The sequence below is a fragment of the Cetorhinus maximus genome, chromosome 10 (genome assembly GCF_964194155.1).
Source record: "Cetorhinus maximus chromosome 10, sCetMax3.hap1.1, whole genome shotgun sequence".
Taxonomy (NCBI): Eukaryota; Metazoa; Chordata; class Chondrichthyes; order Lamniformes; family Cetorhinidae; genus Cetorhinus; species Cetorhinus maximus.
The window spans coordinates 94,036,807-94,060,801 of NC_135888.1; the positions used below are offsets into that span (position 1 = coordinate 94,036,807).

The 23,995-nt window shown below is 45.2% G+C and overlaps 1 protein-coding gene across 1 annotated transcript in view; it reads left to right on the forward strand.

Moving 5' to 3' along the window:
* LOC144685340 (uncharacterized) overlaps positions 1-23,995 on the forward strand; it is a 156,351-nt gene that overhangs the window by 36,979 nt on the left and 95,377 nt on the right. Inside the window, exon 2 of the mRNA XM_078549748.1 lies at positions 22,074-22,181. Within this exon, the coding sequence (XP_078405874.1) occupies positions 22,074-22,181 (108 nt within the window). The remainder of the gene's footprint in view (positions 1-22,073; positions 22,182-23,995) is intronic.

Here is a 23,995-nt window from a genome sequence, read left to right on the forward strand (position 1 = left end):
GGTTATGTCACAGTTGCTGGAGCTGCAAAGGTAAGCTCAGTAACAACAGGAAGGGATATCTACTGCGCTCCTCAGATTGCAAGAAATGATGGAGGAGTTCTTCCGCCTTCACTCTGAGGTGATAGTGCCAGCATGCCAACGCACCGATGTGAACACTGGTAGGATGGCAGCTGCCATGGAGACCTTGGCCCAGAACGCCGCTCCTGCACTGCTGCACAGGCTCAACTCCATCGCTGATGCCATAGTTGGCCTCCAACAGTGTGTATACGGGAGGGGTGCCGGGTAGCTCGATCTCACTCCATTTACCCCTTCTCCTCAAGGAGTCAGCCTGGGATCCTTGGACACACAAAGTGGGAGGATCAGCAAGTGCACACTCCTGGCCCATCCATCCAGGTGACTCTGAGAGTGCCCAGCCAATCCAACTCCCCTCTTCCTATGATCTCAGCAGCTCTAGCTCCACAGGCCGAGGAGGGTGCCACTGCTGCACAGCTAGACCCTGAAAGCAGGCTAGGGCCCTCCAAGTCTCGGCCCTTCAGAGGACGCCTGCCAAGGTCATAAGAGACAGTGTGTTGCAATCAGCAGGCTGCCTCCACCTCCGCTGCGGATGTCCTGAGAGCACCAAGAAGCAGTGGCAGGGTTATGAAAGTTAAAAAGAATTAGTTGCACAGCCTGGGAACAGGCGTTCATCATTTGTACATACTGTTCACCACTGCAAATAAACTCCCAAGCAAGTCTCCCTGCCTATGGCTCCTTGTCCTGATGAGCAGTGTTCTTGTGACTCAGATGTAATATCTTTCTACAAAAGATAAAGGCAGGTGTCTCAGTCCAGGGCCTCTTCCCTGTGCTCTGTGCAGCCTTCAGACCAAAGTGATGGTCCAGCCTCATACTCCCTGGACACATTACTGATGTCTGCATCTCAATGGTGCTTGTCATTGCTGCCAGAATGTTGTGGGCAGGCACCACAAAGTTCCATCATTCTCTCTGTGTGCTGTCTGCACCTTTAAGGTGGGGTTGGCCACCTGTGACCAGTGACGCTGTGCTCCTGAAGGGCTCAAGTGATGAAGGTGGACAAAGGATCAGATGCTTCTAAAGTTTCATGACTGCGTCTCAATGATATGACAGGGTGTCGCTAGGCACCGACCAGCAATGGCGGCGTCTGCGGGAGCCCCAGCCGCCTCTTCTTCCTGAGGTTGCTGCTCCTGCCTCTCTGCAGCCAGGAGCCTCTGTTGCTCTCTCCTCCATCATCTTCACTCTTTGTAGGCCATCAGGCATACAGCTAGTTCACCAGGCTCCATGATCCTGATGTACTCCTCCTGCAGGATGAAAGAGAAAGACATGTCGTTAGCATGGGAGTACTAAGAACCTGTCCTGGTTAAGTGTGAAGGCCCTTTACCATTTTCCGGAGAGTGCTGTCTACCACTTGGATGACCAGAGATTAGTGCACTGCATGGCTGCTAGAAACCCCACCCACCTCCCCCCCACTCCATCTGACCGATTGGCGGCAGCTTTGCCCACTGGACTGCATGTTGTGCTCTCAGCTCAGGCGCAGGCATCCTCCTAACCCGCACTGCAAGGCTGCACTGTTAGCTTGAACCATCAGGGAGAGTGGTCCAAACTGGGATGCTGACATTGCAAGGGGCTGTGAATGCCTCCAGAAGTGACTGCTGCATGGTCAGCTTTAGCAAGGAGATTGCACAATGCATGCAGCTATTCAACTGTTCCGCAGTCCACTAAAACACTCATGACTTTGCAGTCTGTGCCGGGGGGCAGGGTGAAAAGCTTTGGGGCACTTGGTGACACTTTGATGCCTCTGCGTTGCTTGAGTGGGCAGATAAGCTAGAGGCCCGACTCCAATCGTATCAACAATAAAAACAAAAAATGCTGGAAAAACTCAGCAGACCTGACAGCATTTGTGGAGAAAGAGAGACAGTTGACGTTTCGAGTCCGTATTACTCTTCTTCAGATTAGTCATACAGACTCGAAACGTTAACTCTATCTCTCTCTCCACAGGTGTTGTCAGATCTGCTGAGTTTTCTTAGCATTTTTTATTTTTGTTTCAGGTTTCCAGCATCCGCAGTATTTTGCCTTTATCCAATCCTATCAATGTGGCTGCACCTGAACTGTCTCAGGTGCAGAGGAATGGTCACCTTATACAGGTTTCCCTAATGCATGGACGCTTCCCTCCCCTAACCTAACCCCGACCCTGAATTTTTTTGTGTTAAATTCAACAGCAGGGCTTCCATTGCCCTCCTCCCACAAGTTGCCTCAACTGAAAGGCAGACCTTGCCCCCCCCCCCAACAAATCGCCTTAACGGCAGGGCTGCCCTTGCGCAACCGCTCCCAGCAACAGGTTACCTCAATGGCAGGGCTGCCCTTTCCCCTTCCCCACAAGTCATCTCATCTGCAAGTCAGCCCTTGCCCCCGTCCCCCCAACACTCCTCAAGCTTGAAGTCCAACAGGAGACCCTGGTGAGCACTGCACATTGTTGCTGTGTACTCACCTCTGCGTTCCCCTCAAAATGTAGCCCGCCAAGTCCCCGCCTTTATTTGTGCTGTTGTGAAACACGTTGGTGTGCTTTCCCACCGACATGCACGGAAAATCTGGGGTGGGGGGGACAATTCCGACCGCTGGCCTAATAATGATATGCAGATGCATTACAATGACGTTCCCGATGTCCAATGGTGGGAAATGCGGCCTGCCGTCGGCGGGCTGAGCGGACGATCGTGAACTGGTTTTACGCCGTTGTGAATCAAATCACCCTAAATTGTCCGCTCACACCACCGAACAAGCCCAATGCCAGTGGGCATAGAAAATCCTGGCCTAAGGGCGGAATCATCCCAGATTTACACTAAGTGTGGTACCGGGCTAGTAAAACGACATTTTACCCGCCAGCCGCCATGGCGGATTTTCATGCAGTATCGTCCCAAACCTGCCACACACTGTTTCGATGGCAGGTGGGCTCTGATCCACCTGCCATGCTGTCACCAAGCCGCATCATCACCCCAGGCACCACATTTAAAGTACAGCCGCGCTCAGTGCTTCCAGCCCAGGACTGCAGCAAAGAAGACTGCAGCCCTCGAGCGCCTGTTGGACGCCATGGAGGCCCGCTATGATGTCCTGTACTACCGCTCTGGCTGCAGGCGGAGCAGCTACATTACTACTCCGGCTTGGTAGGCGATGGCAGATAGAGGATGAATGATCTTATCTGTGCAGCCAGGGTACGGCAACCATCTCATCACTGTAAACTCACACACACAAGCCCATCACACATTCTCTGCCATCTCATTCACTGCCAAGTCAAGGGACATCACCACCCATTCTCACACACATATCCTCACATGTCCATCTGGCCTCATCTCCTCTAGAGACTGCCTCCTCAGCTCTCTCCATCTTGAGGCCACATACACAGATCAACATGTGCCCCCACACACACCCTGGGATATCCTCCTTCCCCAGTACAGCCCTCGTCCTGCAGCCTCTTCTCTTGCCTGAGTCCACTTCTCCCCCTTCCCCAAGCATGACCTTGCCCTGTAGCCACTGAAAAGCCACCCACATATGGCTGATCTGTTAAGTCGAGACCTACCTGTGAGTGTTCCTAAAAGTGATGTGGTGCTGTCTGTGAAGCCTGGCCCCAATGACTGCGAGTGCTGACTGAAGCAAGATAGGCAAACAAACCTTGAAGTCCCAAGCGAAGTGCATCCTGACACGTCCACACCTTATATATGCTGTTGTGAAACACGTCAGTGTCTTTTCCTGCCAATGTGAGCGGACAATCCAGTGGGGTGGGGGGGAATGAGTCCGGTGGGCTGGCCTTATAATGATATGCTGAAGAATTGCAATGAGGTTCCCGACATCTGATCGCGGGGACTGTGGCCCGCTATCGACGAGTGGAGCGGACGATCGCAAACTGGTTCTACGAGGTTGTGAAACTGATTTTTGGCCTTCTCGCCATATTGTCTGCTCACACCACTGAACACACCCGATGCCAGTGGGCACAAAAAATCCCAGCCTAAGTCTCTGAGGTGGCTTCCTTATTTGATCAGAGGGTGTAGCTCTACCACTTGAGGTTCTCCCACTGGATCGACATGATCAGGAACTGCAGCACCAGGTACATCATTAGAAAGTGGCAGCTCAAGGTTTGGCAACTCTACAGATACATCAGGCATGTCTATTCTAGGTCAATCTGTCACCTCAGGGATCAATGGTTCAAAGTGAATCACAGGTGGAATAGCTAGTTGTTTGAATGTCTCTCTATTCCGAAGCCGATCCACATGTTTTCAAACAATTCAGTCTTCCATTTCCACCTGGAAGGACAAGGGACCAGTTTCTGAGACGAGGAACCCAACAAGGTCCACTTCCAAAATTCCGCACAAAAACTTTGCCTCCTACAGTAAATCTTCGATTTTTGATTAATTTGATTCTTCTCTACCTTCTCCTCTAAGTTTGGAAACACCGGACTTCACCGGTGGCATTTCATCAATAATTCAGATGGCATTGAACCCGTAGTTGAATGAGGCGTTGTTTGATAATTGAAAAGAAAGCGGGGAAGTCGAGTTTCTTGAGTACTTTCTGATAACCTCTTCATTCCAGATTTGAAAGTTTTCCCAACTCTTTCAGCTAAACCCTTTGATGAGGCATGATATGATGCTGTTTTAGAATGTCTAATTCCATTTAAACTCATGAGTCTCAGAAACTCTGTACTGGTAAAGATTGTACAGTTATCTGAAACATTGACTTCCGGTAGGCCATGTATACTAAAACATTGACGCAGCTTTTCAATAGTTGCACTTGATGCTGGTGATCTGACTTCATACACATCCGTCCATTTAGAATGCACATCTACGATCAATAAAAACATGGTATCTAAAAATGGTCCTAAATAATCAATATGTAGTCTAAACCAGGATCGATCAAGCTACTCCCATGGATGCAGTGGAGCTGAGACAGGCAACTTTTATTGTTGCTGACAATGGAGAAAGTGCTTGACCATGCTTTCAATGTCACTGTCAATGCCTGGCTACCAGACATGGATTCACGCAAGCATTTTCATCTTCGATATGCCCGGATGTGCACTGTGAAGCTCTGTCAAATTGGGTCACTTTCTTGCGAAGGGACGACAACTCTTGATCCCCACATCAAGATTCCATCTTGACAACTTAACTCTACATTTCAGGCATGGAATGGGCTCACCTCTTCAGACACTGGTAAATTTGACCACCCTTGCAATACAAGGTTTCTGACTTTCGACAAAATTGGATCTCTGTTCGTCCAATTCCTAATTTTCTTCCCGCACACAGGCGAAGAATCCAAAAAATTCAGTACAAGCACAACTCCCTGTAGCACTGTTATTTGGTAATGGGAGATGACTGAGTGCATCTGCATTTGCAATATGCAAGCCAGGATGGTGCATAAAGGTATACTCATACACAGATAATATTAAAGCCCAACGTGAATTCTTGCTGATGCTATTGTCAGAATGGCTTTATCCTCACTGAATAAACCCATTAATGGTTTATGGTCCGACACAGTGGTGAAATGTTGTCCGTGCAGACACTGGTGGAATTTCTTCATTCCAAATATCACCAATAAACCTCCCTTTTCTAGTTGGGAATAACCCATCTCGGCTGTTGAGAGGGTTCTGGAGACATAGCCAATTGGCCTTTCTGATCCATCTTCCATCCTATGTGATTACGCAGCTCCCACACCATAAGGAGATGCATCACATGTTAATACCAATTCTTTCAATGGCTCATAGCGTACCAATAAATATGATGAATGTAATAGCTTCTTAACTTTCACAAAGGCTTCTTCCTGTTGTGAATTCCACAACCAATGATGATTCTTTTTTAACAACAAGTGTAATGGTGCTAACACTGCTGACAAGTTTGGTAAGAAGCGGCTATAATAGTTGATCATGGCCAGAAAAGACTCGAGTTCGGTTACACTGGACGGGCAGCTTTGATTGCCCTAAATTTCTCTTCTACAGAATGCAACTCCATGGCATCCACCCTGTGAACCAGGTAAGTAACTTCTGGTGCTTGGAATGTACACTTCTCTTTCTTTAATCATACACTGGCTTCCAAGAATCTTCTTAGCACCTCTTCCAGGTTGGCCAAGTGTTCGGTTTCAGTTGATCCTGTGATCAGAACATCATCTAGGTATACTGCTACTCGGGAAGTCCTTGCAAAGACTCTCCATTGTCTTTTGGAAGATTGCACATGCAGACAATACTCCAAAGAGTAGGCGAGTATATTGATACAGACATAAAAGCAAAAAACTGCGGATGCTGGAAATCCAAAACAAAAACAAAAATACCTGGAAAAACTCAGCAGGTCTGGCAGCATCTGCGGAGAGGAGCACAGTTAACGTTTCGAGTCCAAATGATCCTTCAACAGAACTAAGTAAAAATAGAAGAGAGGTGAAATATAAGCTGGTTTAAGGGGAGGTGGGACAAGTAGAGCTGGATAGAGGGCCAGTGATAGGTGGAGATAACCAAAAGATGTCACAGACAAAAGGTCAAAGAGGTGTTGAAGGTGGTGATATTATCTAAGGAATGTGCTAATTAATGGTAGAAAGCAGGACAAACAAGGTACAGATAGCCCTAGTGGGGGTGTGGGTGGGGTGAAGGAATCAAAAAAGGCTAAAAGGTAGAGATAAAATAATGGATGGAAATACATTTAAAAATAATGGAAGTAGGTGGGAAAAGAAAAATCTATATAAATTATTGGGAAAAAAAGGGGGTGAATTGGAAAGGGGGTGGGGATGGAGGAGAGAGTTCATGATCTAAAATTGTTGAACTCAATATTCAGTCCAGAAGGCTGTAAAGTGCCTAGTCAGAAGATGAGGTGCTGTTCCTCCAGTTTGCATTGAGCTTCACTGGAACAATGCAGCAAGCCAAGGACGGACATGTGGGTATGAGAGCAGGGTGGAGTGTTGAAATGGCAAGCCACAGGAAGGTCTGGGTAATGCTTGCGGACAGACGGAAGGTATTCTGCAAAGCGGTCACCCAGACTGCATTTGGTCTCTCCAATGTAGAGGAAACTGCATTGGGAGCAACGAATGTAGTAGACTAAATTGAGGGAAGTGCAACTGAAATGCTGCTTCACTTGAAAGGAGTGTTTGGGCCCGTGGACGGTGAGGGGAGGGGAAGTAAAGGGGCAGGTGTTGCACCTTCTGCGGTTGCATGAGAAGGTGCCGTGGGAGGGGGTTGAGGTGTAGGGGGTGATGGAGGAGTGGACCAGGGTGTACCGGAGGGAACGATCTCTGCGGAATGCCGCCGGGGGGGGGGTGAAGGGAAGATGTGTTTGGTGGTGGCATCATGCTGGAGTTGGCGGAAATGGCGGAGGATGATCCTTTGAATGTGGAGACTGGTGGGGTGATCAGTGAGGACAAGGGGGACCCTATCATGTTTCTGCGAGGGAGAAGAAGGTATGAGGGCGGATGCGCGGGAGATGGGCTGGACACGGTTGAGGGCCCTGTCAACCACCGTGGTTGGAAAACCTCGGTTAAGGAAGAAGGAGGACATGTCAGAGGAACTGTTTTTGAAAGTGGCATCATAAGAACAGATGCGATGGAGGCAAAGGAACTGAGAGAATGGGATGGAGTCCTTACAGGAAGCGGGGTGTGAGGAGCTGTAGTTGAGGTAGCTGTGGGAGTCGGTAGGCTTGTAATGGATATTGGTGGACAGTCTATCACCAGAAATTGAGACAGAGAGGTCAAGAAAGAGAAGGGAAGTGTCAGAGATGGACCATGTGAAAATGATGGAGGGGTGGAAATTGGAAGCAAAATTAATAAATTTTTCCAGGTCCAGACGAGAGCATGAAGCAGCACCGAAGTAATCATCGATGTACTGGAGAAAGAGTTGTGGGCGGGGGCCGGAGTAGGACTGGAACAAGGAATGTTCCACATACCCCATAAAGAGACAGGCATAGCTAGGGACATGCGGGTACCCATAGCCACACCTCCTATTTGGAGGTGAGAGGAGTTTTAGGAGAAATTGTTCAGTGTGAGAACAAGTTCAGCCAGACGGAGGAGAATAGTGGTGGATGGGGATTGTTCGGGCCTCTGTTCGAGGAAGAAGCGGAGAACCATCAGACCATCCCAGTGGGGGATGGAGGTGTAGAGAGATTGGACGTACATGGTGAAGAGGAGGCGGTTGGGGCCAGGGAACTGGAAATTGTTGAAATGATGTAGGGTGTCAGAGGAATCACGGATGTAGGTGGGAAGGGACTGGACAAGGGGAGAGAGAATGGAGTCAAGAAAGCAAGAAATGAATTCCGTGGGGCAGGAACAGGCTGACACGATCGGTCTGCCGGGACAGTCCTGTTTGTGGATTTTGGGTAGGAGGTAGAAGCTGGCCGTCCGAGGTTGGGAGCCTATGAGGTTGGAAGCTGTGGGAGGAAGATCTCCAGAGGAGATGAGGTCAGTAACAGTCCTGGAAACAATGGCTTGATGTTCAGTGGTGGGGTCATGGTCCAGGGGGAGGTAGGAGGAAGCGTCTGCGAGTTGACGCTCAGCCTCTGCGAGGTAGAGGTCAGTGCGCCAGACAACAACAGCACCACACTTGTCAGCGGGTGGTTGACAGGGCCCTCAACCGTGTCCGGCCCATCTCCCGCACATCTGCCCTCACACCTTCCTCTCCCTCCCAGAAACATGATAGGGTCCCCCTTGTCCTCACTTATCACCCCACCAGCCTCCGCATTCAAAGGATCATCCTCGGCCATTTCCGCCAACTCCAGCATGATGCCACCACCAAACACATCTTCCCTTCACCCCCCTGGCGGCATTCCGCAGGGATCGTTCCCTTCAGGACACCCTGGTCCACTCCTCCATCAACCCCTACACCTCAACCCCCTCCCACGGCACCTTCTCATGCAACCACAGAAGGTGCAACACCTGCCCCTTCACTTCCCCTCTCCTCACCGTCCAAGGGCCCAAGCACTCCTTTCAAGTGAAGCAGCATTTCACTAGCACTTCCCTCAATTTAGTCTACTGCATTCGTTGCTCCCAATGCGGTTTCCTCTACATTGGAGAGACCAAACGCAGACTGGGTGACCGCTTTGCAAAACACCTTCAGTCTGTCCGCAAGCATTACCCAGACCTCCCTGTCACTTGCCATTTCAACAATCCACCCTGCTCTCATACCCACATGTCTGTCCTTGGCTTGCTGCATTGTTCTAGTGAAGCTCAACGCAAACTGGAGGAACAGCACCTCATCTTCTGACTAGGCACTTTACAACCTTCTGGACTGAATATTGAGTTCAACAATTTTAGATCATGAACTCTCTCCTCCATCCCCACCCCCTTTCCGATCCCCTCCCCTTTTTTTCCAATAATTTATATAGATTTTTCTTTTCCCACCTACTTCCATTATTTTTAAATGTATTTCCATCCATTATTTTATCTCTACCTTTTAGCCTTTTTTGATTCCTTCACCCCCACCCCACACCCCCACTAGGGCTATCTGTACCTTGCTTGTCCTGCTTTCTACCTTTAATTAGCACATTCCTTAGATAATATCACCACCTTCAACACCTCTTTGACCTTTTGTCTGTGACATCTTTTGGTTATCTCCACCTATCACTGGCCCTCTATCCAGCTCTACTTGTCCCACCTCCCCTTAAACCAGCTTATATTTCACCTCTCTTCTATTTTTATTTAGTTCTGTTGAAGGGTCATTCGGACTCGAAACGTTAAATGTGCTCCTCTCCGCAGATGCTGCCAGACCTGCTGAGTTTTTCCAGGTATTTTTGTTTTTGTTATTGATACGGACACTTGTGTATGTTGACGGTTATATAGATGTGCTATCCAGCTCTAACTGTTGGTATGCGTGGCTTATGTCCAGTTTTGTCCAAGATTTGCCTCCAGCTGGCTTTGCATAGAGGCCATCTATCCTCAGGATAGGATATTTATCTAGTTTTGCTGCCTTGTTCATGGTCAATTTAAGTACCCACAAATGCATATAGTTTGGTCAGGTTTCACCACTGGGATTATGGGTGCTGCCCATTCCAAAAATTGGACTGGTTGGGTGATGCCTAGCTTTTCTAACTGGCACAGTTCTGCATCCGCCTTCTCCTTTAAGGCATAAGGCACAGGTCTGCCCTTAAAGAAATGGGGTGTCGCCTAAGAATCCACATATATTTTTGCTTGCAAGCCTTTTAACTTCCCTAATTTGTCACAAAATACACTGTCATGTTTCCTTAGCAGTTCAGGAACTCAATGTTGTCAAGTAAAATATTTCAGACCAGTTGAGTTTGACTTTTTTTGTAAGCAGTCTCAGCCCAGAAGACTAGATCCTTCACCTGTCACTGTGATCACTGGAAGCTGGGCTGTTTGTTGCCTATTGGACACAGGTACTGTGACAATGCTCTTTACCTGTATGGATTCTCCAGTGTATGTCTTCAATTGAGCTGTGGTTCACTCCAGATTCAGTGATGGATAACTTCATTAAGGTATTTAAATGTGTGCTCTCTGATGTTGAGTATTTTAAATCAACACTCAACACAGGGTCTTTTGTTCAAACGTCAAGCAGCCTTTATTTTTTTACATCAGTGGGGAGACAATCTTTACTGGTAAACCAGGAGACTTCTCCAAAACTACAGAATTTCAAGCAGTTTATATACTATTCTATTGTGTTACAATCACCGTGCCGCCTACAACAGAACTGATACCATTAAGAAGGTCTGGAATTTAGGACATCACAATAATGATACAGGATAAAAACCACCATCATGTAATCTAATTAAAAAATTGAGGAGACCATTGTCACAACCAAATGGCCCCAGACAACATCCATTGACCCCTGTCATGGAAGGAGAGAAATCTTTTACATAAAGATCAACTTTGGAGCCAGGGACAGCTCATCTTGGTAGGATCCATTGTTTTGAGTAGTGGAAATGACATCAGCACTGAACAGGTCTGTCTAGAACAGACTTGCTGGATCAAAGTGGATGCTAAGCACCAATTATCCAGCAGGATGTCTTCAGGGGATGTGTTTGTGATATTGTATACTGAAACAAACCATGCGACTCACACGTCTGCAATAAAGTTGCTTTGTTGCTCTTGCACCTAATAAGCTTAGTGTTTGAGAATCGTTTTAACCCCATAATTGCTGTACAGCTCAAAAGCCCCACTTCGCTCTCCCACCACTGTGATTGAGGCTCAAATATCTACCTCCATTATTAGTGACTTCTCATTAACTTGGATTGTGACAGTGATAGGTTCGATTTTTACCGCTGTGACATTGTACGGGGTATAGATGTCGGTATCGGCAGCTTCAGGTTCTGTTGTATTATTCAATTTTATCATATTGGTTTGCTGCCCTATGGGCTATTTCGATTTCACCCTGCATTGCTTTATTACATGACCTTTCTTATGGCAGTAATGGCATTCTGCCTTCTTGAATCTGCAGGTGTCCTGTACGTGATCACCCCCACATCTATAACAGACTAATCTTGGAGTCGTTGCTGAAATGTTTCTACTAGGCCTTTTCATTTTCCTAAGCGGACATTGCCTCTTGCTTCACTGCTGTGTCTCAGATTTTCACACCACGCTAGGCAGTAGGTTCCCACCCCACATGAAGAACAACGCCATGTTGTACGTGTTATAAAGCCTGCGAGTCTCTCGCAGCACTTTCCATGGCTAGTGCTATTTCCATGGCGCGCTTCAAATCGATGTTGACTTCTGCAAGTAAATGGTGCTGAATGGTGTTGTTGTGAACTCCACAAACTAATCGGTCCTGCAGCATATCATTGAGTGTGTCTCTGAGGTTGCAGTGTTCAGTCAACTGCTTCAACTTTGCTATATAGTTTGCGATGGACTCCCCTGGGGCCCTCACTCTGGAATTATACTTAAACCTCTGCATTATTATGGATGGCTGTGACTGGTAATGCATTTTCATGAGGTCTACTAATCCATTAAAGGACTTTGAATTGCGTGCGTTCAGGGCCGTCAGGCTGTGGGTGAGATTGTATGTCTTGCTACCACATACACTCAAAAGAATTGCTTTCTGCTTCTCCTCCATTGTAATTTTGTTCGCTATGAAATAAAAACCAAGGCACTCTACATTCTGGCTCCAGTCTTCCATAGTCACATTGCAAGGATCGATTCTGCTGAACAGTGGCATGACTAGTGGGTATTCTTGTCTTTTTTCTTAAGATTTGATGTACTCACATTCTCAAGGCGTGGTGCAGCGTTGGAGCTATTTCAACTCTTCGCCAAATGTAATGACTTGACGTACCGGACAGGTTTCAACTTAAAAGAGATAACTTTATTACAGAGAGCTTTTTAGATGCTACGTGCTTGAACCAGGTCCTCGACAAGAAAGCCCCGTCTCCCGGAATACCCATGCTTAGGGCTCATTGGTCGGAGCCTCCAAAAACAATCACGTGAGCCTTGGTAGGCAGTAGGAATGGCTATTACTATAGGCACATAGGAGCCAAGTGTAATACAATGATTGAAATAGGGACTATGATTAATGAGGACCTTATTCTTTGTGTTCTCCTCTGCATCCTCGCATTCCGGAGGGGTAGGCAGCTCTAGTGACAATAACCCAGCAGCCCATCTGTGAGGATGAGGATGCGGAAGACTCAGTGGATGCAGCATCACATCCGTCTCCCGCACCTTCCTCTATTGCCAAGGCAATCACCTCAGGGTTGTGAGGGGGAGGATGGGTCATGCTCGTGATTAGGCTCAAGGGCACACACTGGTGAGAACATCGTAGACACATCACAGCACCAGATGAAGACTGTGACACTTGCGGGACCAGATATGCTGAGAATAGGCTCATGCTGTTGATGGGCCTCTGGTCATGGCCAATAGAAACCTACTGCAGATGCAGATGGAGAACATTTGGTGAAGCTAGCAGTGGCCATGCACAGCGTTGTGCAGATGGTGGAGAAGTCCATCCAAGCCATGAGTCTTGTCATGTCTAAGGCACATGAGCACATGACTTCCTTCATAGAGAGGTTGACAATCGCTTTAGAGAGCCAGGTTCAGCAGACCACTCAGTGACAACCTGAAAATGCTTGGACCTGCATTCTGTTGATCTAACCATGGTCTCTATACAGCAGTAGTTGGGCGAGAGGAGAATGAGGCACTTCAACCTACACCCAGGTACTTCTTCTCCTTTGGAAATCAAGGATGTGTTGTCATGCACCACGAAGAAGGAGGAGCGTCAGCCAGCTGCCTCAGGGGTGTCACCTCAGGGCCAGAGACCCTCCGCAAGCTGGAGCCGTCCTGACATTGGACCACCAGAGGATGCCCACCAAGGTTATCTCAGGCAATGGGGCGTCGTGCTCAGCAGCCTACCTCCACCTTAGCTGTTGATGTCAAGTTCACATCAAGTGATTGTAAACGTAAGCCTAAGATGTGATGGCACAAAGGTGGCATGACTGTTCAATCCTTTGAACTTTCATGTTTTGTGTAAACATATACTTCTGCTCACTTTATTTGTGTGTGCTGAGGGGTCATGTTGGTAGGAATTGGTTAGACAGATGATGGCTTGTAATGGCTTGCATCATAAGTTGGAATCATTTATGGGTGAATGGAAGTTAGTGACATCTCATTATTTGGATTGGCAAGAATGTAGTGGCATGTCTGCATTCATTGCTGATTGGATATTGTTGTGCTTTTCATGCTTTATTCTTTCATGGGATATATAACATTGCTGACAAGCCAGCATATGTTGCCCCTCCCTTACTTCCACTGAGAAGGCGGTTTCTTGCTGAACTCTGGACTCACGGCTCATCTGGTACAGGTACATGCACAGTGCTTTCAGGTAGGAAGTTCCAGGGTCTGGAGCCTGTGGCAGTGAAGTATTAGCAATCTATTTCCAATTCAAGAGGCTGTGTGGCTTTAAGATTGTGGTGTGGTTCTCAAATGCCTGCAACCATAGCCCTTCAAGTGGCAGCAGTCATGAAACTGTAGGGTGTTCCGGCGGGCGGCTGGCCAAGTTGGGTGCAGATCAACAGCGACAATGGGCAAGGGGGCAGATAGCTCACCACCTCCTCCCCCAGAAGCAAAGTCGGTGTAATTCAGAGATTTGGAGACCTGGAAAGAGGTGGAAGGAGGATTAGGCAGCAGTGAGGTCAGAGTCTTAGCTAAAGAGAGGATGCAAACAAGGCAGAAAAAGGCCAGCTATAAGGTGAGAGCTGAATGGTATCAGATACCTTATTATGGGAGGAAAATAAAAGGAAGTCTGTAATATGCAGATAAAGCTCTCCTGGGAATGGAGTTAGGTGCCTTGAAAGACAGCAGAAAAGTGATGTCATCATATACTATTGTGGAGAATAATATGCCACTATTGAGAATGTCACATTGGACAAATGTCATGATCGGACAACTGAAGGAAAATGTATTTATTGAAAACAGCATAATTGATGATACAGAAACCAATTAAGCAGCACTGAAAATAATATGTTTAAGAATTTTATTTGTTCGCACTATGTAATTTAAAAAATTTAAACGTGTTTTCTTGTTTTCTTTCTGATGACAATCAGTACTAGAATGTATTTATTTATAGAAACATTTATTCATGAACCTGAAAGTCCATTGCATTCTTTGTGAGACAACATCATCTACAGAAATATCCTTGTTGCTATTGAAGCATGTCAGCCTGTACACCTACCAACCAATCACATTTCAAAACAGCAAAATCATTTGCTTAACAGAAAATATAACTGTCATTTGGCTTAGGTGGTTAGGATGGATAGTGATTCAAGGCTTTGCGCATGAACCGATGAATTCTTCTATCCTGCATAAAAGTTCCTATACTTTACAGCGGCACTTGCTAAGGTATAGTTTAAATTTTGTAGCTTAACTTATAGACAAAAAGAGCTGCATAACAAAATAGAATTACTAGAAATAGAATAGGCTGCTTACTTCTTTAATTCATTAGTATTTGTGTATTTTATGAAACAGTATACAGACAAAAAGGACAATTTTTAGGTTGAACTTTGGTTTCAGATTTTCTTGTACAGATGTGAATTGTGAACATGGAAACTATATGAGAATCTTTTGTCATTTTGGTTTCTATATTATATAGCAAAAGATCCAGTTTAAGCTATGTAAAGGGAGCAACATTACTTTTCTGTTTGTCGCTGATTTCATAAAGATAAAATACGCATGTTTTGGGAGGGCGATTTTCACGTGGGAAAATTGATAACAACGGGGAGATAGAAGCTTAAAAATGGAGTCAGACTTTCTGCTCCTTTGACCCTAACAGTTGGCCTAGCACAGCTGTCTGTAAGATGGATTGACATTCCAGGAGAGAACTGATAGAAGCTTTGATCAGTTCCACAGGTGATATAGAAACAGAGGCCTAGCAAAGGTAGGTTTCAAATTATTTTTGTGGAACCAGGAAAAGCAGATTTTTTCTTTTTTATTCATGTATGGGATGTGGGCATTGCTGGTGAGGCCAGCATTTAATTGCCCTTGAGAAGGTGGCGATGAACTGCCTTCTTGAACTGCGCAGTCCCTGTGGTGAAGGTACACCCACAGTTCTGTTAAGGAGGGGTTCCAGGATTTTGACCCAGTGACAGTGAAGGAACAGCGATATAGATGTGATCCTCTCAGCCACGAAACATAACCTGGACCGATGCTGCCCGGAGAATCTCCCTCAGAACTCACAATCATCCCCCTACACTTATCCTGCTGCTGACTGGGCAAACCAGTATTACTCAGCCTTAATCTGGTGAGCTCCATTGGGACCTCTGTTTGTCTTCTTGCAGCTCTTCTTGCAGTCCAATGTAAGCAAGGCCAGGGCCTCAAAAGTGCAGACATCTTTTTACTACCAGGACCAGTGGTTTAGAATTGATGCCTTTGTGAGGGTGTATGAATGAAATGTGTTTGGTACCAAGTGCCATTCATGCTCTTTAGTTAGAAAAATCAACTATCAGTAAATTGAAAAAGGTCATTTAATCCTTTAATCATTTAAAGGTCAGGTGGCAGACTTTAGATTGTTACTGCAGTTGTGTGTTAAGGTTTCACTTCTGCTTTATAACTGCCTTGCAAATGGTAAACACTACTCGAGGAAGTGACTGAATTAGTGAGCAGAGATGCAATCTACCAAGAACATAAAGTTTTGCTGTTTCTTTTTTAAAAATTAAATAATTTATGTACTGCCTTAATTTTTAAATATTCAAAATACATCTGCAACTTCAAGCAAATAACATCAATTTCACTTAATGTTTCAATATCAAATATTTGAAAAAATTAGAAAATGTGCTGAACCACAGGATAATTTTTCATTTGCAGCTCTCTCGAAATGAATTAAAGATCTGTAGCTTTGTTATGCCATTTTTATTCAAAGTGAAATTATCAGCAAACTATATTATGCAGAAAGGTACATTGAGTTGTACATTTAACCTTTCACTTATCAATTCCTTTATTTCACTCAATCACGGAGGCTTGAATTGAACTGAAAACATTCTGGAATGCTGTTGTTTTAAACAGATTATGTCATTAAATACAAATACTTGCAGAGATTGTAAAACATACAAATTTTAGGTGATTTTTTAGATGCAGGACAGGATTGCTTTCTTACAACATCAGGTTGTCAGTGATCATGGCATAAAAATCAAGTAGATTGGTGCTCACCTCCCAATGAGGTGCCATAGTGTTATTATATTGCGGCACCCTATATTGCCACCACTCCTCCAGCAGGACCGTGCAGAGTACAGATGGCTGCTAGGTGAGAAGGAGTACCTTCTAAATTCCAAACTATTGACACTGCTACTCTACCATCGCCCTTCCACTGGGAATAACTATAACAGCCCTGGAACTAACCATGCCATCATCCAACTGGCTATTAGGATTCTTGAACACTGTTTAAGGTGCCTGAACTGGCAAAGGAGAGACCTGCCATTAAGTCCTCAGAGTTCAGTGCATAGTGGTGGCATACTATATTTTCTAGAGTATTGCCATATACAGCATAGACAGATTCTGGACATGGTGTAGCAGGAAGCTTTGCACAACTCTGAAGAGGAGGAGGTGGAAAATGATGAAGTTGCAGACCAGCACCAGCCAGAAGCTTGTGCTGTGACAGACCATCTGTTCGCCCAGCAATACACTTGAATTCTGCCCCTGCAATCTTGCTAAGATCACTCTTCCACAACATCTTGTCTATTTCTTACACCTGACAATCACTCATGCACATTCCATGTGACAATGCAGGCTCTGTTGCTAATGTAGAAGCACTTTGTTCAGAAACATGGTTGCGAAAGGTCTATTTCTTTAATGGTTTCAACAGCAACCACAAAATAACGTATTCACCTAGGTGTCAACCAATAGTCTCTTTCCTAAGTGTTATCTTACCTACTTGGTTCTCCTACATGGTTCTGTTCCTGTGTCTTTATCATGGCTTGTGGAAGGCAGTTGTTGCTCAAATGAGGGAGTTGAAATACTCATGGTCAGCAACCTCCAGGAACTCAACCAAAATCTCCTCATCCCACCACTTCTATCCTCAATACATCCAGTGCCTCCTATTCCATAGGTATTATAGCTAGAAGAAAGGTGATTCCCCATCAGCTCTGTGTGTCTCCTTTTGAGTTATGCAACTTCCCTTCCTGTGAATGGATCCGGGCTAAGTTGGTGTTTGGCTGCAGAAAAGGATTAAGCATATGTTAGTGGCATCATGGTGTAGTGTAAATGCTGAGAATGAGATGAAGCACTAATACACAGAATGGAGGTGGTTGGTAGGTATTGTGCAATCAGTTAGGAGAAGAGTGAAAGGATTTCCAACAGATACAGTGTGTGGTGGTGATAGGTGAAGAGGCAAGTGGAGTACATGGAGGCGAGAGTTGTGTGTGGGAAAAGAAAATGCTATAGGCAGACCTGATGCACAAAGCGAGACACAGTATGAAGTGAATCTCACTTTGGCAGAGCAGTAAAGTCGTGAGAGGTAATTTTGACTTTGGTGAACAGGGTAAAATACGCATATAAGCTCACCACCGGTTAACCACTTCTGCTGAGTTTCATTTGCACTGATTTTTACATAATTCCAATTCCAATTTTTACACTGTCTGCCAAAGTCAAAACCACATCTATTGAACTTTTTTGTGCATTAGATCGATGTTCTGGGGCAGTTGGTGGCTGAATTGACATATTCCATAATCTCCCTCCCGGCCTGCTGCTGTCTTGACAAAGTTTGTCAAGAGCCAAGAGTGGCTCAATAGCATCATTACTGACCAAGCTGGCCGGGTCCTAAAGGACATAGCTGCTAGACTGGGCCTGCAGCAGGTGGTGAGGGAATCAAGCGGGAAAAACATACCTGACCTCATCCTCACCAACCTACCTGCTGCAGATGCATCTGTCTATGACAGTATTGGTAGGAGTGACCGCCGCACAGTCGTTGTGGAGACGAAGTCCCGGCTTCACATTGAGGATTTTCTCCATCATGTTGTGTGGCACTACCACTGTGCTAAATGGGATAGATTTTGAACAGATCTAGCAACTCAAGACTAGGCATCCATGAGGCACTGTGGGCCCTCAGCAGCACAGAATTGTACTCAAACACAATCTGTAACCTCATGGCCCAGCATATCCCGCACTCTACCATTACCATCAAGCCAGGGGATCAACCCTGGTTCAATGAAAAGTGCAGGAGGGCATGACAGGAGCAGCAGCAGGCATACCTAAAAATGAGGTGTCAACCTGGTGAATCTCTAACACAGGACACCTTGCGTACCAAACAGCATAAGCAGCAAGTGATAGACAGGACTAAGTGATCCCACAATCAACGGATCAGATCAAAGATTTGCAGTCCTGCCACGTTCAGTCATGAATGGTGCTGGACAATTAAACAACTCACTGGAGGAGGAGGCTCCACAAATATCCCCATCCTCAATGGTGGGGGAGCCCAACACATCAGTGCAAAAGATAAGGCTGAAGCATTTGCAACAATCTTCAGCCAGAAGTGCCGAGTGGATGGTCCATCTCGGCCATCTCTGGAGGTCCACAGCATCACAGATGCCAGTCTCAGCCAATTCGATTCACTCCACGTGATATCAAGAAACGGCTGAAGGCACTGGATACTGCAAAGGCTATGGGCCCTGACAGTATTCCATCAATAGTACTGAAGATTTGTGCTCCAGAACTTTCTGCGCCCCTAGCCAAGCTGTTTCAGTATAGCTACAACACTGGCATCTACCCGGCTATGTGGAAAATTGCCCAAGTATGTCCTGCACACAAAAAGCAGGACAAACCCAATACTTAGTTCAAAGGAAGATGTCTGTGGTTGTTGGAGGTCAGTCTTCTCAGTTCCAGGATGCCACTGCAAGAGTTCCTCAGGGTAGTGTCTGCGGCCCAACCATCTTCAGCTGCTTCATCAATTACCTTCCTTCCCTCATAAGGTCAGAAGTGGGGATGTTCGCTGATGTTTGCACAATGTTCAGCACCATTCGCGACTCCTCAGATGCTGAAGCAGTCCATGTTCAAATGCAGCATGACCTGGACCATATCCAGGCTTGAGCTTACAAGTGGTAAGTAACATTCGCGTCACATAAGTGTCAGGCAATGACCATCTCCAACAAGAGAGAATCCAACTAGCACCCCTTGATGTTCAATGGCATTACCATTACCATCACTGAATCCCCCTCTATCAACAAAAAGGGGTTACCATTGACCAGAAAGTGAACTGAACTAGCCATATAAATACTGTGGCTACAACAGAGGTCAGAGGCTTGGAATCATGCGACAGGTAACTCACCTCCTGACTCCCCAAAGCCTGTCCACCATCTACAAGGCACAAGTCAGGAATGTGATGGAATACTCCCCACTTACCTGGATGAGTGGAGCTCCCACAAAACTCAAGAAGCTTGACACCGTCCAGGGCAAAGCAGCCCGCTTGATTGGCACCACATCCACAAACATTCACTCCCTCCACCACCGACGCACAGTAGCAGCAGTGTGTACCATCTACAAGATGCACTGCAGGAATTCACCAAGGCTCCTTCGACAGCAACTTCCAAACCCATGACCACTGCCACCTAGAAGGACAAGGGCAGCAGGTAGATGGGAACAACACCACCCGGCAGTTCCCCTCCAAGTCACTCACCATCCTGACTTGGAAATATATTGCCGTTCCTTTACTGTCGCTGGGTCAAGCTCCTGGAATTCCCTCCCTAACAGCACTGTGGGTGTAAATACACCAGATGGACTGCAGTGGTTTAAGAAGGCAACTCACCACTACCAAGGGCAGCTGGGGATGGGTAATAAATGCTGGCCCAGCCAGCGAAGCCCACATCCCACAAATGAATTAAAAAGACCACATGCCCAAAAACCCCCATCGCACCCCCTCACCTCCAGTCAAATGAAACAAGATCTCCACGACCTGCTGCAATAGGAGCAGCATATAAAAATCTATGGTAAAAGCAAAATACCGCAGATGCTGGAAATCTGAAACAAAAACAAAAGTAGCTGGAAAAACTCAGCAGGTCTGACAGCATCTGCAGAGAGGAAAATCTAGGGGCCCTTTTCTATATGACAAATCCATGTTACTTCAATGGAAGTTTTAAGTGGTGCAACCTCCCTTTAGTTAGGCACTCAGCCTGATGGAAATCCCACTATCCTCATTGGTAAGCTGTTTGCCAGTGCCTGAAAAATTGCTGGCAACTTGCCAACTATAGAGTGATAAAATCATTAAATAGTTAAGGTTTTTCACATTCCATCTTTTTGGCAACTGGAACAGTCTTCAAAGTCAAAATCAACCTCACTGATTTCAGTACGTTGAAAATTGGATGGCACCTACAATAGCTGAGCAATATTCTATCACAGGTTACCACCAAGCTGGCAGCTTGAAAATTATCCTATGCACGTTTGAGAAGTGAATCACAATTATCCATATGCAAAGCTCCAGGCATATCTGCTTACCTTATTATTCATTTAGCTCTGCAGTAATGGATAGGTTAATTCTATGGGATTAAAAACAAAAAAATGCTGGAAAATTTGAGCATGTTTGGCAGCATTTATGGAGAGAGAAACAGAGTTAACGTTCTGAGTCCATATGACTCTTCCTCAGAGCTCTTTGGAGAGCTTTTAGTTCTACGGGATCCTTCTGTAGACCGCACAACAGTATGGTATGAAAAATAACTTTAAATGTAACTTATATAGGATATGTTAAATAGTTTTATCATTTTAAAATGTCATTGGGCCAAATGTTTTTGGAAAACGAACAGTGTGTTCACAACACACACTTTTGTTAATGTGAAAATTGGCCGGCAAGTTCAAAGAAAGAAGAGATATACCATGAGTTATGAATTTCAATGACATACTGGTTAATTTATTCTGCAATTTGCCCTCAACCACCTGTTATGTTTAAGAATTTAATGGATTTGCACATTAGTTGCCCAATAAATGCACCGCAGAAAGTTGGGGCTCAGACTTAACAGCATAAATACCCATTTAACAACGTGATAATTGCTAATTTGATGCTGGTTAACCTCTCCGCCTTAGAAAGGGGATAATTTAAACCATTGAGTCTCATTCCTGCATTGGTGAATTCTTCTTAAAGATTTTTTAAAGTTTAGCAAGTTTTAATCTTTTCCTTACTTTTCCTTCCTGTCAGTTTTTTTCTCACTTCATTCAATCTTTCCTCCCTCTCTATTTCTCTTTCTGTACCCGATTCGAGAGTTGGCCCACTGATTTGGAATAAAATGTTATCAATTATATTCTGAAACTTGTTAAGTCAACACATAGGGTACATTTATTTTGTTCTGCAGTTAATTCACTTGCTTTTACTGATCCTGTGATGCCTTGCATCAAAATATTGCACAACTAAGTCCAATTGGGTGTGAGGTATTACACTATTAGTACACAATGGCATCATAGCATCTCTAAACCTACTGTTGCAAAACTATAAAGTTACATTTTGAGAAGAAACAGCTGAGAAAGCACAAATTGTAGCAGATACAGTGCAAGCTTCTGGTCAGACTATTTTTTCAGTGACCATTGTGTGTAATTTTCACTGATCCTTCCAACAATTGAGCCTGTCCCCAATCCCTCCACACAATGACATGTCCTTTCAAAGGCTACTGTAAATGCTGTTAATTGTTCTGATTTTCGGTCCGTTTCCTTAGCCTCTTATTTTTGTGACTGCGATTGTCCAATTACTGTTGGTGAACAGGCCAAGCGGAACTGCGGGGTCTGTACGTCTCTAATAGCAATGCAGGGTCATGGATCAAAAAGTAAGTGTTCAATCTGATTAGATGCCTTGTCATTTTGCTTGACTGAACTGACAAAATCCATCATATGAAGACGCCCTGTGGAGATCATTTGGTAGCTCACATGCAAGCTAGCATTTTTATATTGACATTAATGAAAATGTGGTAGTAATATTAAAAATGGATGCTAAAATATGATTTAAACAAAGCACTTGAGATTATAAAATCTGTACAATTTTATTTTTGACTTTTTTCTAGATGGAGAGCATGAATCACTACAATAGTATAGACATAGACTTTGTTCTCAGCTGTCAAGATTTGAACTATTCAGGTCCTGCATCGCATTTCAGTAAGTGCCAATGTTGCTCCTGAATGACAAGGAATGTTTGCTGTTTTTAGCTTATGAAGAAAGATAATATCACTGCAAAGATAAGAACAATTTTCCTTGCCAGGCTAGATTTAAGCTTTCCTGCCTAGCTGCTGGCACTAATTTCGCCAATAGTGAAGCCTGCTGACTTTCCCCAACCTTTTATCATAAACTTATTTGAATAATTATTCATAGCAGTATGAGCAATTTTGGCCCTCTGCAAGCAGCTGATTAATAAAGTATGTGTAAAATGTGGCCAGCATGGGAAATTTAAAGGAAAGTGCAGACCTAAAGGTAAATGGCTAACATTATTTCAGCCTTTATAGAGCTTCAGAATGAATTTAAAATGTTTTTTCAGCCTTTGCCAACGCTAGGGGAAGGGGAAGAGATGGGAGAAGCGACATTCAAAATGAAGTGAAATGAAACCCGATGTAGAGCTGTGCAATAGATTGTAAGTCCAGGAGTGTCAGAGCACCCATTGATGAAAAAATGGATGTGCATATAGTGGGTGGGAAAAAGGCTGTCCTGCTTGGAACTTCAGAACACCTCTCCTTGAGACATCAGTGCACCATTCCTGTCAACAGTTAGGGATTAGGCTTAATGTTGCCCACAGGACTTGGAAATATTTGCAGAAGAATCTGGCAAGATAAAACTATCCAATGGTAAAATATATTGAGTACGTGGTCCAGGATTTTATGCCACAAATGTTGCCTGGAAACCTGTTGCACATTTACTGTTTGATGATGCAAAGTCCTTAGACAACCATGTAGTGTTTTTTATATTTTATCTCATGTATTTGCATACTTCAGTAGAGTATATCTTCAAAATGCAATGTACAGTTGAAAATTTACATAATCATTTCTTTTAAGGAGATCTTATCTCAAGTCATAGTTACATACTGACCTAGCTTGATAAAACATATTGACTTGTAGATCGATCTGAAAGCTGTCTGTTGATGTACACATGTCCCTTCAAGTTCCAGCATCTCAAGACTACTTTTCCAAGGACCCACATACTTGGGTGTCTCTGCACTCTGCCTTCAAACCATCAGACTGCCTTCTCTTTATCCCTATTGCTCACTGACAGCAAAAGCAATTGCCAACAGAAATCCCACCTATGAGCGGAACCTTGTGTTCTCGCTGGTGGTGAGCTTGGAGGCAAGAAAGGCATGTATTTAGGCGGAATGGTGGTGTACCCGAGCCCCGCCACCTTCCTGCCTCTGCCCAAATTAAGTTCTGGGTGAGAAAGCCCATGGTCAACCTTCCCACCCTGCTGTCAGTTAAGATTCTTAAGTGGCCAAGTAAGGACCACTTAAGGGCCCCATCCCACTGTCACTGCAAGAGTTGCCATGCGGTGTACACAACAGTTGCTACCCTGAGGGCAGCTTGTCATCTCTGTGGGTGTCCCTCAATTAAAGCCATTTCCCTACCCTTTGATACAACTGCCCTGCCCCCCATTCCCAGAACCCCCA